The 23,590-nt window shown below is 47.3% G+C and overlaps 1 protein-coding gene across 3 annotated transcripts; it reads right to left on the reverse strand.

Annotated features, from left to right (window-relative positions):
* Positions 1 to 1,649: 1,649 nt before the first annotated feature.
* Positions 1,650 to 22,329, reverse strand: LOC116952452 (inactive ubiquitin carboxyl-terminal hydrolase MINDY-4B-like). Of its 3 annotated transcripts, XM_076074322.1 has the most exons (13): positions 21,885 to 22,329; positions 19,493 to 19,646; positions 18,760 to 18,808; positions 16,960 to 17,118; positions 15,658 to 15,777; positions 12,948 to 13,042; positions 12,140 to 12,326; positions 11,288 to 11,353; positions 9,509 to 9,579; positions 8,736 to 8,808; positions 7,193 to 7,363; positions 5,910 to 6,090; positions 1,650 to 2,627 (listed from the first exon to the last, which is right to left on the reverse strand). In XM_076074322.1, the coding sequence occupies exons 2-13, from the start codon at positions 19,585 to 19,587 to the stop codon at positions 2,401 to 2,403; spliced, it is 1,494 nt and encodes a 497-aa protein (XP_075930437.1). In that variant the 5' UTR covers positions 19,588 to 19,646; positions 21,885 to 22,329; the 3' UTR covers positions 1,650 to 2,400. The 3 variants fall into 3 exon arrangements, with proteins under 3 accessions (XP_075930437.1, XP_075930436.1, XP_075930438.1); XM_076074321.1 differs by having other exon boundaries at positions 19,493 to 22,329; XM_076074323.1 differs by having other exon boundaries at positions 1,650 to 2,644; positions 19,493 to 22,328.
* Between the last annotated feature and the right edge of the window lie 1,261 nt (positions 22,330 to 23,590).

Raw genomic sequence — 23,590 nt, forward strand, 5'->3', positions numbered from 1 at the left:
AATGCTGCCTTGGCTGCTGGAAGAACTCACTGATGGAACGGTCTCAAATTCTTTCAGGGATCTGTGAGCTCGCATAATACAGTCTGATTAACCCGTGATGGACCATGAGCAGGCCAACCTGTACGTTTCAACCCAGAGCAGATGTTAGTTTAAAGGGCTCCATGTTTTGCATAGAGAATAGAGGGCATTACTGTGGCCAAGAAGACCCAGAGCTTCTTATGGAGCATTATCCAGCTGATGGAAAGCCAAAATCGCTCAACTGATTCGGAGTGAGATCTCTGTTACCAAACTGCAGCTAGGCTTAAGTACAATACCCATGTATGGAAATTTCTCAACTCTCTCAACAACTGCTGGATCACTCATGGGGAATGGAGGGGGTGGAATATTTGATGTCATAAATGCTGGTACTTTGTTTTTGTGCCGCTGATTGTTAGGCCCCATCTCTTAGTAGCACACTCTAGGTTCAGCAGTAGACTCTCCAACTCCTTAATAATGCGCAGCAATTTCCAGATCACCAGCATGATTAAACAATCGGGAGCCATCCCTTGACCACACCCGGTCATTAATTAGTCTCCCATTGTATCTGTAGCATATGGAAATGCTTCCTGGTCAGCCTTACTTCGCGTCTCGAACTACGTGGCAAAAGAAGATGTTGAATGGTGTAGGGGCCAGAGGACATCCCTGTCGCACACCAAGATGACGTTGAATAATAATTGCCAGGAAATTCTCGGCGCATTGAGGGAGATGCCGTGGTAGATTTATCCAGGCATTCCCATCATAATGAAAGTACTTAATGATTGTGAGCAGAGTCAGGGACCCCAAACGCACGAAAAATAACCCAGAACCGTGGCCTACTGATGTTATCATAAGCCTTGACTAGGTCAACAAAGCAGAGATGTAGGTCATGTTGAACCCACATCACGGCTCCACAAGCCTCTCAGTGTGCCTGGCAAGGCGATGTTAAATAATCATTGCCAATACAATTGCCAGTACACTGAGGGAGATATGGCAGTAGTTGTTGCTATAAGTGGTCTCCTTTTTTAAGTAATATTAAAAAAAACCCTTTTTTTTAAACAAATGTGCTAGTAATGGAAGAACTCCACGACTCCAGGAAGTGGGCCCGAAGCTTGCCACAACGTAAGGGGACCGTGGGCCAATTACAGCCAACGTCAGTTGAGCGTGGACAATTAGACCCAAGCCGAAACATAACATAAAAAAATAATGTATTTTTTTTTATGATAGAATTTAGTATTGTCATCAGTATGACATAAGTACACCAAGTTTGCAGTCGATACCACATTGGGAAGTGGGTGAACATTGAGTTACAAGATTTGAGGATACAACAACAACAACGACAACAACAGAGTGAGTTAAAAGAAAGCGTGTAATAATAAAAAAGGAGACCACCAGGGCATCCTTCCAATCTTGCAGATCCCATCCTGTGCACCAGATGGTTGTAATTGTCATATAGGGCAGCCAGCACAGTGTATCAGATTACACGTGCCTTGACTTGGAAATTATTGCATGCTTATATTCTATACATAGCACGAAGTACACAACCACAGGACGACTACTAGCACCACACAGTATACGTATGTAAATCACTTAAGGAATTATTTTCACATAGTTCTGAACTGAATTTTACGCCATTAATTAAAGATGTAATTTTATTCAAATGGAATCTGTAAACATGCATGCATATACATATATTGTGATTCTGACATGATCGCATGTTATTCTCGAAGTTTCTTGATTTTAATGTCACAATGCATTTTTTGTTACACAGAATGTAATCAAAGTTTAAAATATTGAACTTTAAACTTCTCGTCTATCAAACACGAGATTGTTTTTAAATCACACAGAACGTTCAGATATGCACAATGAATACGACTAATATTGTCACAAATTCAAAATGTATTTTTTTTTAAAAAACATACTAAAGGGCAAACATGTTACTTTATCTTCTTTGGTTCTTTCGGTAAAGTCACGCAGAATGAGAATAAAACAATAAAATAAAACAATAAAATTCTCACGACGTTTCGGCCACAACACAAGTGGCCTTCCCCAGGCGAAAGGAGCAAACCCGTCGGGACTACAGAGCTACGACGGGTTTGCTCCTTTCGCCTGGGGAAGGCCACTTGTGTTGTGGCCGAAACGTCGTGAGAATTTTATTGTTTTATTTTATTGTTTTATTCTCATTCTGCGTGACTTTACCGAAAGAACCAAAGAAGATGAATCCTTGCAGTCACGAAAGCTTTAAATCGAAATGTTACTTTATACTTCCATTGCATGACAAACACATCACAGTTCAGAGCTGGATTCGTCGATTCTTGCTCACACACACAAGTCATTCTGCTTGTTGTGATGTATGTACGTATGTTGTTCATGGTGTACTTTCTTTCAAGGATGTACGTATGTTGCTGAACTTAGTTTCGGGCCATCGAATCCAACTGGATAAAAATAATCGGGATGCCATAACTTCACCGCGACCGCCGCCGCCGTCAGTAGAATGGTTCTGTGCCGTTCCAGTCGACGGTTGTGCCGCCCCACCGGGTATGGATGAGCCGCTCCAGGGAGGGCACCGTCCTCTCCGTGCGCCCGTCCTCCTGCCACCGTCCCTGCTCCCACTGGTGCGAGTGCGTGTCTGTCACGTGGGTGGCGAGACGACAGAGCGGTGTGCGGTCAGCGCACCGTGCCGTGAACGCGGTGATCTAAGCTCGTGTCCTGCTCACGGTTAAGATCGGCGGGGAATATCTGGAACCGGTCCTGGGCCTCCCCTAGATCGACTTCAGCTTTAAATGAATATCTGGCGCGGTGTCTGAAACACCGGATACAGTGGAGACGGAGGCGACAGCAATGTGACAACGTGGGTTATATCATGACTCTGCTGAGTGGAATTGTGGCTTCCTGCATGATGTTTAAAAGATATTGCCGATTTTCTAATGATGATGATGATTATGGTAAGCGGAGGAGAAGGCCTTCATCCAGCAGGAGATGGACCATGGATGTTGATGGTGGCAGTGATAATGAGATTATGCGAAATGATATGCATATAACATTTGACTACATCACAATTTAATACATTTTCACACTTCATGGTGTACTTTCTTTCAAGGATTGTGCCCATTTACTAAAGTTCTTCAGCACTGAAAATAATGCAAATTTTTTTTGTTGACAATTTTACACAAAATTGTGAAAACTTTGCTCACTTTTCAACATTCCTCCAGTTTACTGCTAAACCAAGTCAAATCTTCCTATGACGTGACAACTTGATTGGATTGGCTTTGTCGGTGGTGGAGGGCTTTAGTTTAAAATTAACATTGTTCCTACATGGTAATCTAACCCAAAGTAAACTAATTATGAATCTATAGTGAGTGTAATACTGCACGTCAATTTTAATCGATGAGTTAATTGTTACACACTTACTAACCTTATATATGATATGGTAATGACGTGATATAAATGGAGGAGGTGGTGGTACGCAGTATAATCACAATACAATTTGTAACTGTGAAGCATCTAAATGGGACTGCATCTCGAGATGCTGTACACGAAGGGTGACGTGAGATTGTGGGGAAGAGGATACGTTTTGTTTTATTCGTAATTAACGTTTTTGGTTTAGATTGCGTTATTTATAAATGTGTCGTAACCCTCCACTACCTGACACGGCCAATCAGTAAACAAAAAGTGTAACGTTGACAAAAGACAAATAGTTCACTGCTTTAGCCCACCGGTGTGTTGAAGAGTGAATCCACAACATTTACAATTTTTGAGTACGACGTTTCGCTGGTAATTCCATCCAGCATCATCGGGCCAGGAATATAAAGAAGTTGCAGAGATGAGGGAGCAACATACAGTTGACGAGGTGTTTGATTTGGCGCTTTCGTTACTGCAGGAATTACTCTTTGGTTTTTTTTCGGTAAAGTCACGTAGAAAATAAGAAATAATAATAAAATTACATAATAGCATACGACGTTTCGATTGCAACGCAAGCAATCATCATCAGGCATAGAAGAGCTAAATTTAAGAGAGAGAGAGAGAGAAAACACAGAACCGCAGACATATATACAGACACCTAAGTGTAGGGAGTTAACACAGAGACACAAAGAGAGACACAACGTATGAAGACACAGAGAGATAGGGTCTCTGTGTCGAGGCCTTAGCATGTAGGGGAGACAAAGAGAGATGGAGAAGCACATCAAATTTTACTAAATCTTGTTCGATTTGATGTGCTTCTCCATCTCTCTTTGTCTCCCCTACATGCCAAGGCCACGGCACGGAGACCCTGTCTCTCTGTGCTCCATACGTTGTGTCTCTCTTTGTGTCTCTGTGTTAACTCCCTACACTTAGGTGTCTGTGTATATATATCTGCGGTTCTGTGTTTCCTCTCTCTCTTAAATTTAGCTCTTCTATGCCTGATGATGATTGCTTGCGTTGCAATCGAAACGTCGTACGCTACGATGTAATTTTATTGTTTCTTATTTCTACGTGACTTTACGGAAAAAAACCAAAGAGTTGACGAGATGTTAACTCCCTCGCCTGGTGTGCAGGAGGTTGTGGGTTCCATCCCAACCCTGACGCCTGCTGCTGCTGTATATTTGGAGTTTGCATGTGCTCCCTGTGGTCGCATGGATTTCTCTCCAGGTCCTTCGGGTTTTTCCCCTCCACATTGAGAATTAACGTGCGTTTAGAGTATTTGGCTGCTATACATTTCCACGTGATAAGCCACTTCGTTGAGCTATCATTTGTGGCCAGGTCGCTTCTGAAGAAGAGCCGTATAGCTCAGTGGGCCTTACCTGGTAAAATAAAAATTAATTGTTTAGTTTCTGTATTCAGACACTGGGACAGATTGAAATGGTTAAAGGCAGCAGAGAAGAGTAAGGCGAAAGTCCTGAGCCTGGACACGGCATCTCCATTCTACCATCTCTGTCCTCATTTAAACTGACTCTATTGAGATCACAAACATTGAAGTGTGAGTGTAATTATACAATAGAATTGCTATGATCAAGCTGTTTGTTTTTTAAACCTGTAATCATGGAATTGATGGCTGAGTCGCCATTCAAAAAGAGCTTTTTTATATTCATATTCTTAGTTTTTTTTCGGTAAAGTCACGTTGAAGAGAAACAACAAAATAATAAAATATATATAAAACAATACAAAATTCTCACGACGTTTCGACCATAACTCAAACGGTCATCTTCAGGTGTGTTGGTTTGCATAAATGTATTTTTAAACGGCGCATTTATTTATTTATAAAAAACGTTAGCGTCACGTGCAGCGATTTGGCAGTTTGCCCAGGACTAGTCCATCTATATTTTTAAAAGAGGAGGGGGGAGAAGAAATGTTTTATAATGTATGCTGTCTGAAAGCCACTGTAAGCGTGAACAATCAATTAAGAACTGAAATGGTTTATCAAATCTTTCCAATGATTGCTAAGATAGAATCCATCCTCTCGGTTGAAATTGTCTCTGTGCTTGTATATGTGGATAGCCTCATGAACGAATCTCTCATGGAAGCCAGATGGCTTACTTTTTTTAAAATAAATAAGTAAATGCGCCGTTTAAAAATAAATTTATGCAAACCAACACACCTGAAGATGACCGTTTGAGTTATGGTCGAAACGTCGTGAGAATTTTTTATTGTTTTATATATATTTTATTATTTTGTTGTTTCTCTTCAACGTGACTTTACCGAAAAAACTAAGAATATGAATTACTGCAGTCACGAAAGCTTTAAATCAAAGCTTTTTTTATCTCAATGTCCTTTACTCGGAAAAATAAACTTCTGATTGCACAGAATATGGTGGGGGCGGTGGAGTTAGCCTTTTGCACCGCACGTAGCCAAACGTGCTACAACCGGGAGGCGCGTAGGTGACGCGTGGCGACGGCGTGCGTGGAGGGAGGACGTACTCAGCGTGAGCTTCACGGTGCCGCGCTGACTCGCGCTGCCGCTGCAGTAGTAGAGACTGAAGCGGTGCTCGGTGCGCCAGTGGGAGAGCAGCGAGCGCTTGCCGCAGAACAGGACCCCGAGGCGCCCGTTCACGCTGCACAGCCACACGGGCAGGCGTGGGGTTTTGAGCATGCTGCCGACCTGCGGGGAACACAAAAGGCAAAGAAACCCCGCGTGTCGCCTTTAACAGGCTGTTGGGGCAAGTGCCGCTTGTTTGAGTTTATTATTTTAACAAGGGCCCTGGCGGACGGTGCGAGCTCTGTGACGGTTCTGATCTTCCACGAAGGCTCACGCTCCGCCCTAAACCACATCCGCACAAACCACGGCAGATGCGGATACCTGATGCGCACATTTTGAATTTAAAACCCTCCTGCGTGCCACTGTGGCCATCCAGAGCAGAGCGTGCAACGTATAGCGATTATCTGGCTCGACCGGCCTGAGTGTGAAATTGACGTCGTTGCTCTGCATCGACGTCCGCTGCCGTACGAAAGGAGGAAGGGAAGAGCACAAGCCATGAAGAAGAAGGGAAGAGGGCACAGCAGCCCGAGGCGCGGTGCTCACTGCGGGCTCATTGCCCCAACTCACGTAGCGACAACAGACGGGAGCGTGGATTTTTTTTTTAAGGACAAGGAAAGGCGAAGAAAGAGGATGGGGGTGGGGGGCAAGGGACGAGTGCTGTTAGCGAGCACCTATGAAAGCCGGCACAGGGACACGAGGGGGTGGGTGTCCAGCACCATGCCCGTTCACCACGCTTGCCCACTACTGCCAATGAAATATCACACGAAAAATAAACATTGTGGTCGTTTCGATTTAAAGCTTTCGTGACTGCAGGGATTCATATTCTTTGTTCTTTCGGTAAAGTCACCACGTAGAAGGGAAACAATGAAATAATACAAATAAAACAACAAAAAATTATCACGACGTTTCGACTGCAACACAAGCAATCATCATCAGGTGTGAAAACCACAGCAAGAACATTTGAAAAAAGTGGCGTTTTTTTCTTAACGTTAGCACCACGGACAGCAACTGTTGCTGTGGTTTTTACACCTGATGATGATTGCTTGTGTTGCAATCGAAACGTCGTGAGAATTTTATTGTTTTATTTGTATTATTTCCCTTCTATGTGACTTTACCGAAAGAACCAAGAATATTGTGGTCGTTGTTGAGCTCTCACGTGGTGGCATTAAAGGGACTGGCTGACCAACCGCAGTATTGGCAGTGTTGGGGGTGAAAATGCTCCGACCTGTCGGCTTGTCTCTGGTTCACGGTCTTCCCTGCTCCAGCGCAAGAATCCGATTTCACTGCGGCTCTGGGGACCCTGCCGATGCTGCTGCTCACCATCCCAGCCAAGCCCCGCGTCTCCGTTGACGACAGACGGACTCGCCTGCCCTGTTAGTAGCAGGTTTACCAGGGCCTGCACACGGAGAAAGGTCATTGCGGCCGGACCTTTGCAGACACTCCCCTGGCAAGGAATAACATGTATGACGAACTTCTTTTGCACCACCGTATATAGCCAAACGTGCTCGTCGTGCTGGGTGACGGCGTGGAGAGCCCTTCATCTGCAATTTGATCGACAGCGACCGATGACGACGATGATGACGACGGCGTTAATACATTCGTGATTTATAAACTGTCCGAATGCAACGGCGTTATTATGATATGATGGATAACGGGGGGATATATATATAATAGTATGTTTATATATTTATTTATATTTTGGGCGGTAAATGCAGGCTTGGGTTAAGGTTCGGCTACGCGAAGCCAATTTCTAAAACAAAAACAAAAAACATTTCTGCCATTATTTTTGTTGTTGTTGACCTATGCGAATGATGCCATTGACTGCGTCCCCTTTCTGCGTTGACCCGCAATCCCACGACTAATTCCGAGGGCGGCCAGGGTGAAAAGCAACGCAGCTCCCTTACACCAGCGAGCCCAGAAGGACCAGCGCCTGTGTCGGCACGGCCCGGGGATGTTGCAGTGGGAATCCGCGTCATGTCTAGTTGTGCCAATGTGGCGTCTGGGTTCCTTTTAGAATGCAGCACGGACCCACAGTCGCCTTTGACGACCCTGCTGCTGCATGGTGGTCACCCATCCGAGGGCTATTGTGGCTCTTACGAGACCGGGTGGATTCCCGGTGATTTGATGAGGGGGGCATGGAGGCCTAGCCAGTTGTTTTGTGTGGCCAGCCTTTAAATATTACTTCACTCTGCATAATAGAGATTTTTGTTGGGTTAGATAGTGTGAATATCAATGTGTCGTTAAACCCGCCACCACCCGACACAGCGAATTAGTAAGGTACATCACGTAAACAAAACATGCCAATTAGTTACTAGTTCAGCACACCGGTGTGTTGTATAGAAAGCCTACAACATTTACAATTTGAGTACGACGTTTTGCTGGTAATTACAACCAGCTTTACCAGGCGACAGCGAGAATTTACGCTATTCTAACCCAAAAAAAACCTCTTATGGATAATATTGGTCGCGAAAGCCTACGATGTTAAACTACTTTACTCTGGTTTATCTTCAGAGCAAATACATCTTTCGCCTTTTAAATATTGGTCACAAACCGATAATTATAGCAAAATAACAATGCAATTTATTTGCACAGAAAATCCTCACCGAATCTCTCAAAGGAGAGGGCCGTGTTACATGTTTGGCCAAATCAATGAACGAGCCTTTGCCTTCATGTGCGAGGAAAGTGTAGATCACCGGTGCCGGGACGGACCGATTAGTGGGAAAAGATGATGCGTGTTTCTAATCTCTTTGCGTGTGGTTCCATACTACCTGTGTGCATTCGTAGCTGCCCTGATGCAGCTGCAGGAGATGGGATGCAGTGTGGTCACAGTCGCTCAGTACCCTGGACCGTGTGACACGGGACATAGAATCCACGTTACACAATTACTTCTAACTGTGCGTTGGTATCGGCTTAGCCGTGCACTTTCCTCCAAAGAAATCTCTTTGCTATAGTCGACCCAAACACATCAAAGGCACGGTCCAGCATTTGTTAGGGGCCGTTCATAAATGACGTCACGCACTTAGTGGGGGGGTCAGACATTTGTGACGATGTGATACGAGGGGGGGGGGGGTTTGAGAAATGTGACGTCACATCAAAACGCGCAACTTTTAATAAATATCGACAACACGTTCTACTTAATTAAATAGACTTTTTAATAAATGTCTTCTCCTACAACATCAGAGTGCAGCGCCACATTAAACACGCACTACAATGACAATAGTTTAAAGCGATTTGAAGAATGTTTTATATAATTTTTTTGGGGGGGGGGAGGCAGAGCTTTGTGACGTCATATTTGAGGGGGGGGGGTCTGACTTTTTGTGACGCCGTGTGACGAGGGGGGGGGGGGCGGGGGAGTCAAAAATCGTCCAAAATCGCGTGACGTCATTTATGGACGGCCCCGCTACTCTATTTACGTGACCGACTTGACTTTGTACGGTAGTTTAAGAGCAATGCGCTGTGAAGAAGGGGCCGCTTCCCGAGACGTTGTTTTTTTGTTTCACGGACGAGGTCGGCTCGTCACGGTGCCTCCCGTGGGACTCACCTTCCCACGCCATGGGACAGCAGGGCGCTGTACAGAAACAGGATCGCACCGTGGCTTCCGAAATCCTGGAACTGCACCAACACCACCACCGCCGCCACCACGGGGAGAGAGACCAGTGATGGATGCGGTTCGGTTGCAAAACGCAAAGAACATTATTTGATATCTATCAATACGCAACAACAACAATAATAATAATAATGATGATTTAGATGTATAAGGTGCCGTTAAACAATGCATATCGGAGCGCCGTGCATGTAACGGAGGAAGGAATGAGTGAGAAGTAACCGGGGAGAGAAAGACTAAGAGACAGACATAGAACGAGAGAGAGAGAGAGAGTGAAATGAGGTCGTGTTAAACAGCTGATGGGGTCTACAGCCGGGTCTTAGAAGCCTCCACTGACTGCGAGTTCCAACCTCCAAGGGCAGAGATCTCCAGAGCCTGGATGCTGTGCAGCCTAAAGCCCCGGTGGTCACCCCAGGTGCGAAGCCTGGAGCGCAGTTGTCAATTTTTTTTTGCGAATGCCTTTACACGTGATTTTCACACAGTTAATAGCACCGGATACACGAGAGAGATGAATGATTAATGATAAACATGTCAACGTCATTGTGAATGGACGTCAGCCCACGCGGCCACAGAGTCACGTGCAGGGCAACAGCGACCAGCCCGCCCGGCACGCCCTGACGGACTTCACGATGTGCACCGTGGTCTCCTGGAGCGCGGTTACAGCTGAGTGGGGCACGATGCGTCGATCTCAAGAGATCTCAGCGGAGGAGCGTGTGGCTGAATCAACCCCGGGATGTACGGTGGAGGAAGTAAAGTAAAATGTAATGTAAAATGTAATGTTAAATCTATAGCCCTTTGGACAATCCACTGCTGGATGAGGGCCTACCCCCACCCAGCATGTCGCCCGTGGTGATGGACCTTGGCAGCAACGGCTGCAGGTCATTCAAGCGCTGCCCTGCACCAGTTGCGCAGACTGTGCACGAGGGCAGGCTCATGCTCATGCTGCTGCTGCTGCTGCCTCCACCGTTGACATTTAAACCACAAGGCTCTATGGGGAGGCACGGCCAATTGTGGGTGTGCATTCTCCATTGCGTCATTTCAATAATAAGGTTCAGCCACTGGCAGTGCACTGCCGGATGCAGGCATCGCCACGTTGCGTTGGCCACACTGGGAGCTGCTTGACGGCGACAACCACACTGCCCGGCTTCCATCTCATCCACAGAATCAGCGGGCAGCGCTTAACCAGATCGGCACAAACCACGGACACCAAGTCGTGAAGCGTGTAACTTCGCGCTGCCCCAAATACAAACCTGAATGTGGCGGGTGGGTTTTGGCGAATCTGCAATTTGACCAACTCTCCAACAAAGCAATGGAATGGCTACATCCCTTCGAGATGATCGGTAACAGTAGTTGCTCTTCATTGGCCATATGAAAGAAGAGCACCACGTTGGCCAGTGTGGGTTTGAACAGGGGGATGTCAAAACTCGTCCAGGCAGGTACCATTGGCCATGGCCAGCGATCGAACTCAGGTGGCAGGGGTTCAGTGCGCAACGTGCTAACCACTGTGCCATCGCCCCCTGAACTATAATTGCATTGACTGTATTATTGCTCAATATCAGCTCTCTAGCCCTTGCAGAACACCATGGGATTTTAGATCAATCACCCCGCCACGACAGTCTAATAAATAGGCACAACAACAATAATAATAATAATACGGGTGTGCAAATGAGCTCAGGAGGGTCAGTGATCAATGTGAACGATGCATGCGAGTCGTACGCAGGACAGATGTCTCTTCAGGAAGCACAGAAGGTCTTCTCGTTCGGCAAATTCAAATATTCGCAGCTGCACAGGGACGGTAACGGCGATGATTAGAACGCGAACGCAGCAAAGCCAAAGCCGTGGCGTCAAAGAAAACCGTGTCCGCGTTTTAGGAATTGCATTTTCCCTCTCAGAAAGGCGGGCGGCGTGTTAATCGAGCGTCGGTCAACGCCCCCATAAGGCGGTGACAGCCCCTTGCAATCCACTGATGGATGAGGGCCTTCCGACGCCGTGCGTGCGTCGTTTTGGGTTCATGTAACCACACTTCGCCACGCTCGCCAGCGTGAGCTGTCAAAGCAAAAACAAATAAACCTAGGCATTGGGAGCATAGGCGTATGGTACAACGATGGTATACGCTGCAACGCTGTCTGCGCACGTAACCCTCCCCGTATTTGTAAAAGACACCGGGCGGCCCAGTGGAGGTCGGCATCGATAGCCACTCCGCTGACGCGGCCTCTCAGGCCGCCCGGCACGGGTTTTCTGAAACCTCGTTTCCGTGAGTTAAACAAAAAACGTTACCCGGACGTTCGCAACGTCGGCTCGCGCGCCCGCCTGTCCGTGCGACCCCGAGACAAGACATCGGTACGCGTGACGTGGGCGAAGGTGCAAGAGCGGCGGCCCCCGGCGCAACTCTCCCCCGGCAGCCGCCGAGCGCCGCGCCTCCGATAGGCGCGGGTCGGCTACGTACGGCGCGAAAGAAGTTCAACGTACGGACCGCATACGTGGCAAGGGCACCGAGGGCAGAGTTGCCGCCTCGAAGAGGTGGGAGGGGTGGCGCTGGTGGCTCCGGAGAGAGGGGGCCCCACTCACCGTCTCGGTGACCTTGTCGGAGCAGTATTCGTCGGGGGTGACGACGTCGCCGCCACCCCCGACAACGTAGTCGTCGGGGGTGGCGAGGCAGACGCACGTGGTGCCGCCCCCAGCGCTCTTGCACAGAGCGTCAGCCAGAGCCTCCGCCAGAGCCCGGCTCTGGTCGCGAGCGGATACCGACGTGAGGCTGCGCAGATTGGGGGGAGTGGGGTGCAGGGATTGGCCATCGTCATCGTCGTCGTCGTCATCATCATCGTCGTCATCATCATCCCCATCACCAACAACCATCATCATCACCACCACCACAAATATCATCATCATCATCACCATCATTAATTTCACCTTCATTATCACCACCATGAATATCACCACCATCTTCATCATCGCCACCACCATCAATACCACCGTCACCACGATGAATATCACCACCACGACCATTATCACCGCCACCACCACCACCGTCATCACAGAGGTGGATCTAGAAACTCCCCAAGTGAATGGGGTGTGGGATGGAAGTCCCAAAATTTTAAGATTGAAAAAAAAAACTGTTAATCTCATTTTCCTGGTAAATGTCAAATACATTTCCAGTGTTCTGGGTCTCAATGGGCGAAGGCATCACACCTCCCCTCCCCCAACCCCCCACCTCTACCTCCTGGGATCCTTGACTGCATTGTTTGTGTGTGTGTGCGTGTGCAGTCACTGGTGACCATCCATCTGCCACACACGACAACCCGGTTTAGTCGCGAGGTCCGAGGTCAGTATGCAGGCGCACGGCGAACGCCGCCGGCGTGGACGCTGGCGGCTCTACCGCTGAACGTCGTCGGCGTCGTGGCCGTGTGCCGTGAACAGCAGGTGCTTGACGATGTACGCCTGCACCACCATCTGTACGCCCCTTGCACCAGCCTGTGCGAACAGAATGGCGGATCGTACACAAGGCTATGGAGGTGTGCTCTCGATCACTGGCTCAACCGTGGGGGGGGGGGGGGGGGGGGAAAGAAAAAAACGCACATTGAGCCCAGGAACAAACACTTGGGATGATCCGAGAAAAAACGTTAAATTATGACATGTGAGGAAATCACGTCACTTGTATTCCACCAGCTTAACTACCCGACTTCGCCCGGGGACTTGGATTCATCACGCCCGGCCGCCTTTGTCCCCCCAATGGCGATGTTCACACACCAGTTACGTGTTTGAGGCTGAGGCTGAGTCGACCTAGGGGAGGCCCAGGATCTGTTCAAATAATCGTGACCGGTGGTGGCCGTGAGCGGGAATCGAACTCGGGTCGCCGGGTTCGTAGTGCGGCGTAGCGCTAACCACTACACTACAATGCGTTACGCTTCCACCCAAAAAAACAAAAGTGTATTTTTATAATTTTAGCATGGTGTACAGTCTGGAAAGGACCCACATGGCAAATTTCAAGTTTGTTGCATGTCGGGAAGTACGCTAAACATTTTGAACAGACACACATAATCACAAATTTCCCTTTTATATATATGGAGATGAGATAACTGCTGTCTTTTCCAGCCAAAAGCTGTGTCACGTGGCATCGCGGGCCATGTGAATTGAAGTAAGGGTCCTGTGAATTGTAAAAGTGGTCGCGTGAATTGTAGAAGTGGTTGTGTGAATTGTAACAGGGGTCTTGTGAATTATAGAAGTGGTCGCGTGAATTGTAACGGGGGTCACGTGAATTGTAACAGGGGTCGGGTGAATTGTAGCAGGGGTCGTGTGAATTGTAGCAGGGGTCGTGTGAATTGTAGAAGTGGTCGCGTGAATTGCAGCAGGGGTCGCGTGAATTGTAGCAGGGGTCACATGAATTGTAGCAGGGGTCACGTGAATTATAGCAGGGGTCGCGTTAATTGTTGCAGGGGTCGTGTGAATTGTAGCAGGGGTCACGTGAATTGTAGCAGGGGTCACGTGAATTATAGCAGGGGTCACGTGTATTGTAACAGGGGTCGTGTGAATTGTAGCAGGGGTCACGTGAATTGTAACAGGGGTCACGTGAATTATAGCAGGGGTCACGTGAATTGTAACAGGGGTCACGTGAATTATAGCAGGGGTCACGTGAATTGTAACAGGGGTCACGTGAATTGTAACAGGGGTCGCGTGTATTGTAACAGGGGTCGTGTGAATTGTAGAAGTGGTCGCGTGAATTGTAACAGGGGTCACGTGAATTGTAGCAGGGGTCGCGTGAATTGTAACAGGGGTCACGTGAATTGTAGCAGGGGTCACGTGAATTGTAGCAGGGGTCGCGTGAATTGTAACAGGGGTCACGTGAATTGTAGCAGGGGTCGCGTGTATTGTAACAGGGGTCGTGTGAATTGTAGAAGTGGTCGCGTGAATTGTAACAGGGGTCACGTGAATTGTAGCAGGGGTCGCGTGAATTGTAACAGGGGTCACGTGTATTGTAACAGGGGTCACGTGAATTGTAGCAGGGGTCACGTGAATTGTAGCAGGGGTCGCGTGAATTGTAACAGGGGTCACGTGAATTGTAGCAGGGGTCGCGTGTATTGTAACAGGGGTCGTGTGAATTGTAGAAGTGGTCGCGTGAATTGTAACAGGGGTCACGTGAATTGTAGCAGGGGTCGCGTGAATTGTAACAGGGGTCACGTGAATTGTAGCAGGGGTCGCGTGAATTGTAACAGGGGTCACGTGTATTGTAACAGGGGTCACGTGAATTGTAGCAGGGGTCACGTGAATTGTAGCAGGGGTCACGTGAATTGTAGCAGGGGTCGCGTGAATTGTAACAGGGGTCACGTGAATTGTAGCAGGGGTCGCGTGTATTGTAACAGGGGTCGTGTGAATTGTAGAAGTGGTCGCGTGAATTGTAACAGGGGTCACGTGAATTGTAGCAGGGGTCGCGTGAATTGTAACAGGGGTCACGTGAATTGTAGCAGGGGTCACGTGAATTGTAGCAGGGGTCACGTGAATTGTAAAAGGGGTCACGTGAATTGTAGCAGGGGTCGCGTGAATTGTTGCGGGGGTCGTGTGAATTGTAGCGGGGGTCGCGTGAATTGAATTGTGGTTCGATTGTGCAGGACGTAGGTTTTGCAACCGTGGCTTGTCGTGTTGCTCGTCACTGCTGCCCCTGCCCGTGATCAGTGGGTGTTCTACTTACCCTGTCCGTGATCAGTGGGTGTTCTACTTACCCTGCCCGTGATCAGTGGGTGTTCTACTTACCCTGTCCGTGATCAGTGAGTGTTCTACTTACCCTGCCCGTGATCAGTGGGTGTTCTACTTACCCTGTCCGTGATCAGTGGGTGTTCTACTTACCCTGCCCGTGATCAGTGGGTGTTCTACTTACCCTGTCCGTGATCAGTGGGTGTTCTACTTACCCTGCCCGTGATCAGTGAGTGTTCTACTTACCCTGTCCGTGATCAGTGGGTGTTCTACTTACCCTGTCCGTGATCAGTGGGTGTTCTACTTACCCTGTCCGTGATCAGTGGGTGTTCTACTTACCCTGTCCGTGATCAGTGGGTGTTCTACTTACCCTGTCCGTGATCAGTGGGTGTTCTACTTACCCTGTCCGTGATCAGTGCGTATCCAAGTGGCGACCTTGGTTCTCGGAACAGGAACCGTGATTTCTTCCACGCCAATGGGAAGGCGATGGCAGGGGACCCAAACAGCACTTTCTTTAGCTCCTGGGAAGAACAGAATATTTGAGTTGCTCTTGCTTTACATTCAATATTAACTGAAAATTCAGGGTAGTATGTGTCATCCAATTTTGCACCGTAATGTACGTTGAACTTCGTTCGCACCGTACATAGCCAACCGTGCTAATCGGAGCTGCAGGGGAAGGACAACAAACTAAACACAAAAAGCAGTTCTAAAGAAGAGAGTTTTCAATTTAGATTTTGAAAGTGCACCGTAGCTTCTAGTGGCTTCCTAATATCAGAAGGAAGAGCGTTCCAGACGGCCGCAGAAGCGCATCTGAAAGCGCACGATGAGGTGACCATCATCTTTGTTCGATGGCTGGCAGCCAAAAGCCGCCGCTGCTGCGAGGATGACCGGAGTTGACGTGGTGGTGGTGCTGGTGGTGGTGGTGGTGGTGCTGGTGGTGGTGGTTTATGCTCTATGGCGAGATCAGCAATGTGTCGCTGTGCCCTAAATGCACTCTAAGATGACCTCTGGGTTGCCAAACGCTCAACAGAGAAAATGGACAAACCGAGTCGGCGACTCGGTAAGGTTTTTCTGGATAAATAAATCAAGGACATCGTCATTATTCTTATTGTTCTTGCGTGAAACAATGTCAGCATATGCTCCTTCTCAGAAGGCCGCGAGGCTGATGGGATGTGTACAAAAGACTTTGTTTAACGTGGTGAGACGTTTATATATTTTGATTATTTATATTCTCCTCGACACATTTGATTACGTAATGATTATATTACAGGCGCACTCTGGTTAACGAGGGTCCAATTTACGAGGATGCGCATTTACGACGGTTACCTAGCACCACCATGGATTGATTTATGACGCAGAAGCGACCGCATCTACCGACATGAATCTGAACACATTTGAACAAAGAGAGCATCCCTGCCTGTTACAAACAAGTCGTCGAGTCAAACAAGCCTGACTCTGCTTGTGAAATACGCAACCGGCGCGCAGTTCGCTTGCGTTGAACCAATGTTGCCGAAATGTCGGCACTCCTGGAAAGCTACAAGGCTGATGGCATATGCGATCTGTTTTATGTGGAGGGACAGATAGATAGAGACACATCGTCCGCTTCTCCAGCGAGCATCACGGGCGGGTTACGCGTTTGTCGCGTGCGTCCCCAAGGACTCTGCGTGACTTCTTGCTCCGAGTGCCCCGAAGGGCGACCTCACCGAGGCTGTCTGCAAGCCGATGGCCTCCCCTCCCAGTGCGGCGGACTGCAGATTGCGGCTGGAAACGCACGAGGCCTCGAGGAAGCAGCGCGCGTCCAGCACGGGAGGTGAAGCAGAGGCCCCCTGCTCCTGCTCCGCTCCAGCCTCAGGCTCTTCGCTCTAACCAGAGAAGCACGCACAGTGACGGATCTCTTGTCCCTGATCGACCCAAACACCCCCCCACTACCACCACCACCACCATCACCACCCAGGCGAGCGTGAAACATGAGTCGGCGCCAGTTTTTATGCAATTCTCCGCGTCTTTTTTAAACTTTATACCAAAGTTAACATCATGATTGCATGGGGACTGACGGTCTTGGATCTCCATCTCTTCTCATCCTTGGCTACTTGCAGCGTTCTGCGCGTCGCCTTGATAGTGTGACCCAAAGCACCTCAGTAGCAACATCATCATCCTCATCATCAACCGTGATCAATCCACTGCTCCGTGAAGGCCTCTCCCCCCTAGCCAGCACCTTCAATCGCAGACATGCGATGCAAGATCACATGTCCCCCAAAACATTCCGGCATTTATCACGTGACTCCTGTGCCTGATGACGACCGCTTGTGTTGCGATCGAAACGTCGTGATTTGTTTTATTTGAGTTTATTTCTAACTACGTGTGACTTCACCGAAAGAACCAGAGGGTATGACTTTTATAATTTGACAACTTTGTCACATTATAAGATAGATATCCTGTTAGCAAATTACAAACACGTGAATGAACTGCACTTCGTCGTCATTGTCGATCGTGAATTTTGTCTTTAGCTTTCTCTGATGTAACGTTAGATGTGTTGGCCGCGGTATTTACATGTGCACTGTATCGTTTTGTGTCCCAGGAGTTTGTCGAAAAATAAAACGTTTGGACCGAACGGGCTCTGACGTATTTTAAATAAACATTGACATCATGTGCAAGCTCTTTGGCCTCTCTCTCCACGCGTTGTGAACAAGGTCCATTACCTCAAACTCAACTTTTTTTTTTATTTATGGCGGCGTTAAATATGTAACCTGGTGTAACGTTATCATCTCGTATTGGTTGGCCACCTGTGGGCTGCGCAGATTGTGCTGGAAGATGACTTGAGCAAAGTAAATATTGATTCTCCATAGTGAAACACTGATGAAATGTTTGGTTCGCGTAGATCAAATGTTTGTTTTGATCAGCTAGCGAGAGAAACCTCTGGCTACGCTTGAACGGGGTTATTGTTTCCCCTCAACGTGACTTTACCGAAAGAGCTAAGAATATGAATTACTGCAGTCACGAAAGCTTTAAATCAAAATTTCAGTCTATTTGAATGATTACATCGCCTGCGTTGCTCGTTGTTGTCTGTTTAACTTCAGGTATTTGGTGTGTCTTACTGGTTGATGTGTCTAACTGGTTGATCTGTGTGTGTGTTACTGTTTGCAAATGAGTTTCTCCATCTCCATGTGCGAATAAATCTGTTACCTACATAGCTGGAAACCGTTTCTGCAGTGGGTGAAGACTTGGCTTCTCACATTGCAGGATACATCTTCAGCTCAATGCAACGGCTATTTGGACATTGATATATATATGTATATGTGTGTGTAACGTCTTTCGCACCGTACGTAGCCAGCCTTGCAAATCAGAGGTGCGGGGTTGGGGACGAGAACAAACTAAACACAAAACGCAGTTCTAAAAAAAAGTGTCCCGTGTAACACAGTACGCAATACATGAGAGTGTTATGGGCAGTGTTAAAAAAAAACAATTGCCTGCTTCAACGTCTAACAGCCATTTTCTGCATTCACCTCTGTCCCAACTGCTTCGTCTTCTGCGAGATCCTCCTTGGGGCTTGGTCTGTAAGACAAATAGTGCGCATCTCACACGGGACAATGTGAGTCGGTCATCTTTCATGGACACTACCAGTCTCTCGAGTCGACCACTACAGGAGCGGCCTGGTGATTATCTCTGAATTTGTACATTGCCTATGTGGTTTTTTTATCACTCGCACCTTCGATCAGCACGGTCGGCTACGTACGGTGCGAAATAAGTTCAACATACATACTGTGCAAACTTGATTTGGAGCTTTCGTGACTGCAGGAATCCACACTCCTTGGTTCTTTCGGTAAAGTCACGGAGGTAAAAATAAATAAAATAAATCACGACGTTTCGGGCGCAACACAAGCGTCCATCATCAGGTGGGAAAGCACGCTTGTGTTGCGCCCGAAACGTCGTGATTGATTTTATTTTCTACCTACGTGACCTTACCGAAAGAACCAAAGAGCATACTGTGCAAACATTTAAAACTAATGGATTGTACTCCATGCACACTGAGTGTTGTACCTTCGTGCACACGTGTTATTTACAGTATATGAAACGCGCTCCGAGGTGCCTTTGATGGTCGTGATGTGCCTCATTACAAATGTCGAAAATAAAGACGGATGCATTCATCCAACAGTGGATAGATGGTGACCGACGAACACGGCTCAAAGCGTAAGAGTGAATTGGAACGGCGGTGGTGCTCGTTCGCGATGCGCTTACCCCTGCGCTTGGAAGATTCCCTTCCATTTGCCGAGCTCCATGATCTGCGCCAAGATCTTCCGCCTCTCGTCTTCCCTCTCGTCTTCGCTTGACATTTCCGACTTTGACGGCTGCCTCCAGCCCCAGGCGACTCAACCAGCTAACGCCGGGGATTCTACAACAACGTGGTCTTTAAAATTGGATCGAAAAAAAATGTTTTCGTTGTTTTTGTTTCTGCAACACGTTATTATGTTTACCGTTTGAATGTCGAAAACGAAGAAGTAAATGAATATAAATTGTCATCCTCGGGCATGATCTATCTACTGCTGGACGAAAGCCTCCCCAAGTCGTTTCCATCCCTCACAGTCATCAATATCAATTACGACTGGCCTCTCCAGACTATAAAGAGGCACTTCAGTGGTGTAAATTGTCATCCAAGCACTCGCAAAGCAAGGCCGAAAGAAAACTAAAATTCGGAAATTATAGTCCACACATACAGTGAGGGAAAAAAGTATTTGATCTCCTGCTGATTTTGTACGTTTGCCCACTGACAAAGAAATGATCAGTCTATACTTTTAATGGTAGGTTTATTTGAAAAGTGAGAGAATAACAACAAAATCCAGAAATACACATGTCAAAAATGTTATCAATTGATTTGCATTTTAATGAGGGAAATAAGTATTTGACCCCCTCTCAATCAGAAAGATTTCTGGCTCCCAGGTGTCTTTTATACAGGTAACGAGATGAGATTAGAAGCACACTCTTAAAGGGAGTGCTCCTAAGAAGCAATCAATCAGATTCCAAACTCTCCACCATGGCCAAGACCAAAGAGTCAGAGACAAGATTGTAGACCTACACAAGGCTGGAATGGGCTACAAGACCATTGCCAAGCAGCTTGGTGAGAAGGTGACAATAGTTGGTGCGATTATTCGGAAATGGAAAAAAACACAAAAGAACTGTCAATCTCCCTCGGTCTGGGGCTCAATGCAAGATATCACCTCGTGGAGTTGCAATGGTCATGAGAACGGTGAGGAATCAGCCCAGAACTACACTGGAGGATCTTGTCAATGATCTCAAGGCAGCTGGGACCATAGTTAACAAGAAAACAATTGGTAACATACTATGCCGTGAAGGACTGAAATCCTGCAGCGCCTGCAAGGTCCCCCTGCTCAAGAAAGCACATATACATGCCCGTCTGAAGTTTGCCAATGAACATCTGAATGAATCTGGGTGAAAGTGTTGTGGTCAGATGAGACCAAAATGGAGCTCTTTGGCATCAACTCAACTCGAAGTGTTTGGAGGAGGAGGAATGCTGCCTATGACCCCAAGAACACCATCCCCACCGTCAAACATGGAGGTGGAAACATTATGCTTTGGGGGTGTTTTCTGCTAAGGGGACAGGACAACTTCACCGCATCAAAGGGACGATGGACGGGGCCATGTATCGTCAAATCTTGGGTGAGAACCTCCTTCCCTCAGCCAGGGCATTGAAAATGGGTCGTGGATGGGTATTCCAGCATGACAATGACCCAAAACACACGGCCAAGGCAACAAAGGAGTGGCTCAAGAAGAAGAACATTAAGGTCCTGGAGTGGCCTAGCCAGTCTCCAGACCTTAATCCCATTGAAAATCTGTGGAGGGAGCCGAAGGTTCGAGTTGCTAAACGCCAGCCTCGAAGCCTTAATGACTTGGAGAAGATCTGCAAAGAGGAGTGGGACAAAATCCCTCCTGAGATGTGTGCAAACCTGGTGGCCAACTACAAGAAACGTCTGACCTCTGTGATTGCCAACAAGGGTTTTGCCACCAAGTACTAAGTCATGTTTTGCAGAGGGGTAAAATACTTATTTCCCTCATTAAAATGCTAATCAATTTATAACATTTTTGACATGCGTTTTTCTGGATTTGTTGTTGTTATTCTGTCTCTCACTGTTCAAATAAACCTACCATTAAAATTATAGACTGATCATTTCTTTGTCAGTGGGCAAACGTACAAAATCAGCAGGGGATCAAATACTTTTTTCCCTCACTGTACGTATTATATAAACAAGGGAGTTGAGCGGTGGCCGTGATTAGCACACCGCGCTATAATCCTAGCGAGCTGAGTTCGATCCCTGGTTCTGGATTATGATATCTGAATCGGTCCTCAGTTCGCAACCCCCGCCCACGAGCCAGGGTGGTGAAGTATGGTAAAAAAAAACCTGCAGTCGATACGGCGTGGGGGTGGCCTTCATCCACCAAGTTGGATTGACAGACGAAATGAAAATGGTGATCACATACAATTATCATCATCATTATTATTTGAGTTGAGATCTGACAACCGCACGAATTACTAAGACGTCTTATTTTCGCTGGCTGAACGGTGTTTATACTACGGACATTCTCTCTGTGCCATGTCAGGCTCACCTCGTCTTACCTCCTTTGTGTCGCCGTGTGAGCTTCCGTGTGGCTGTTCAAGCGCCGCGCGCGTCTCTTTATAAACACGGCCCGGCCTGTGTTTAGACAAACTGCGGTTGTGTGTGGTGGTAAGTGAGAGGTGGGAGCTGCCACGTGCGTCGCTTGTTGATGGGTTACCTGGGCAACTTCGGATCCCGTGACTCGGCCGTCGAACTGATTTTAGGGCCCCTTTAATAGATGCCTCGCTGCTGCAATTCGCTTATCATTGAAACATGTTACTGCCCGATGCCGCCCATGAAAACAAACATTTCTGAGAACGGGGAGGCACATCAAACGAGTGCCATATATATCGCCAATAGCTATACCAAAATCAATAGAGATCCTACCAACCGCCTGGTTAGGGGCCGTCCATAAATGACGTCACGCGATTTTGAACGATTTTTGACCCCCCCCTCCCCTCTTCGTCACACGGCGTCACAAAAAGTCAGACCCCCCCCCCTCAAATATGACGTCACAACGCTCTGCCCCCCCCCCCCCCCCCAAAAAACTATATTTCCATTTTGAAAATAAAACATGCTTCAAATCGCTTTAAACTATTGTTATTGTAGTGCGTATTTAATGTGGCGCTGCACTCTGATGTCGTAGGAGAAATAATTTATTAAAAAGTCTATTTAATTAAGTAGAACGTGTTGTCTATATTTATTTAAAGTTGCGCATTTTGATGTGACGTCACATTTCTCAACCCCCCTCCTCGTCACACATCGTCACAAAAGTCTGACCCCCCCCCCCCCCCAGGTGCGTGACGTCATTCATGGACGGCCCCTTAGGAAAACCAACAATGTCATCACTAACTCGACTTCCCTCATCGAACCAACCATGCTGCTCTCTATAAAACCTTCTGCTGCTAGACCATCCAGATGTTATGGCCTTCCAAAAAGAAGGTACACCGCTCCATCCCATTGTCTCCACCATTAACTCACCCACCTACAAACTGGCACGATTTCTGAGACCTTGTTTCCATTCACGGGCAAGTCCACCTCAGCTGGACTTAACTCGGCTCACTTGGTTTCTCTAATCAAAGACATCTCACTGTCTTCAGATGATTTGCCTGTCAGTTTCGATGTATCTTCTTTGGTTCTTTCGGTAAAGTCACGTAGAATGAGAATAAAATAATAAATTGATAAAATAAAATAACACAATAATATTCTCACGACGTTTCGGCCACAACACAAGCGGCCTTCATCAGGTGAAGGGACGAGACTGTCTGGTAGGACAGCGCTGGAGTGAAAGAGCCACGTTCAGATCACGACCTTTAAGCTGTGTGAGAGGAAACAAAGCGCCTTGACAAAGGAATTAGCATATAATTTAGCATTGAAATGGCTGAGTGATTAGCTTGTGACTGGTCACAGAAACTGCTATGTTAAAAGTTAAAGCATACACATCCGCAGAGGCACCCCTTGACAAAGGAATTAGCATAGAATTTAGCATTGAAATAGCTAAGTTAAAGCATACACATCCGCAGAGGCACCCCTTGACAAAGGAATTAGCATAGAATTTAGCATTGAAATAGCTAAGTGATTAGCTTGTAACTGGTCACAGAAATAGCTACGTTAAAGTCAGAGCATACACATTCACCGAGGCACTTAGTACAAATCAAACAGGAGAATTTAGCATTGAAATAACTAGGCGAATTTAGCATTGAAATAACTGAGTGATTAGCTAGTG

Source organism: Petromyzon marinus, chromosome 47 (assembly GCF_048934315.1).
Source record: "Petromyzon marinus isolate PM22_M1 ecotype Great Lakes invasive population chromosome 47, UKy_Petmar_22M1.pri1.0, whole genome shotgun sequence".
In the NCBI taxonomy this organism is placed as follows: domain Eukaryota; kingdom Metazoa; phylum Chordata; class Hyperoartia; order Petromyzontiformes; family Petromyzontidae; genus Petromyzon; species Petromyzon marinus.

What these genes read in the sequence shown, in the direction of transcription:
- LOC116952452 (XM_076074322.1), bottom strand. Translation starts at nt 19,587, where the DNA reads ATGTCAAGCGAAGACGAGAGGGAAGACGAGAGGCGGAAGATCTTGGCG. An exon ending in GGAATCTTCCAAGCGCAGGG is followed by an intron (nt 18,809 to 19,492) that starts GTAAGCGCATCG and finishes TTTGTCTTACAG; the next exon opens with ACCAAGCCCCAAGGAGGATC. An exon ending in GCAGCTACGAATGCACACAG is followed by an intron (nt 7,364 to 8,735) that starts GTAGTATGGAAC and finishes CTCCGTGTGCAG; the next exon opens with GCCCTGGTAAACCTGCTACT.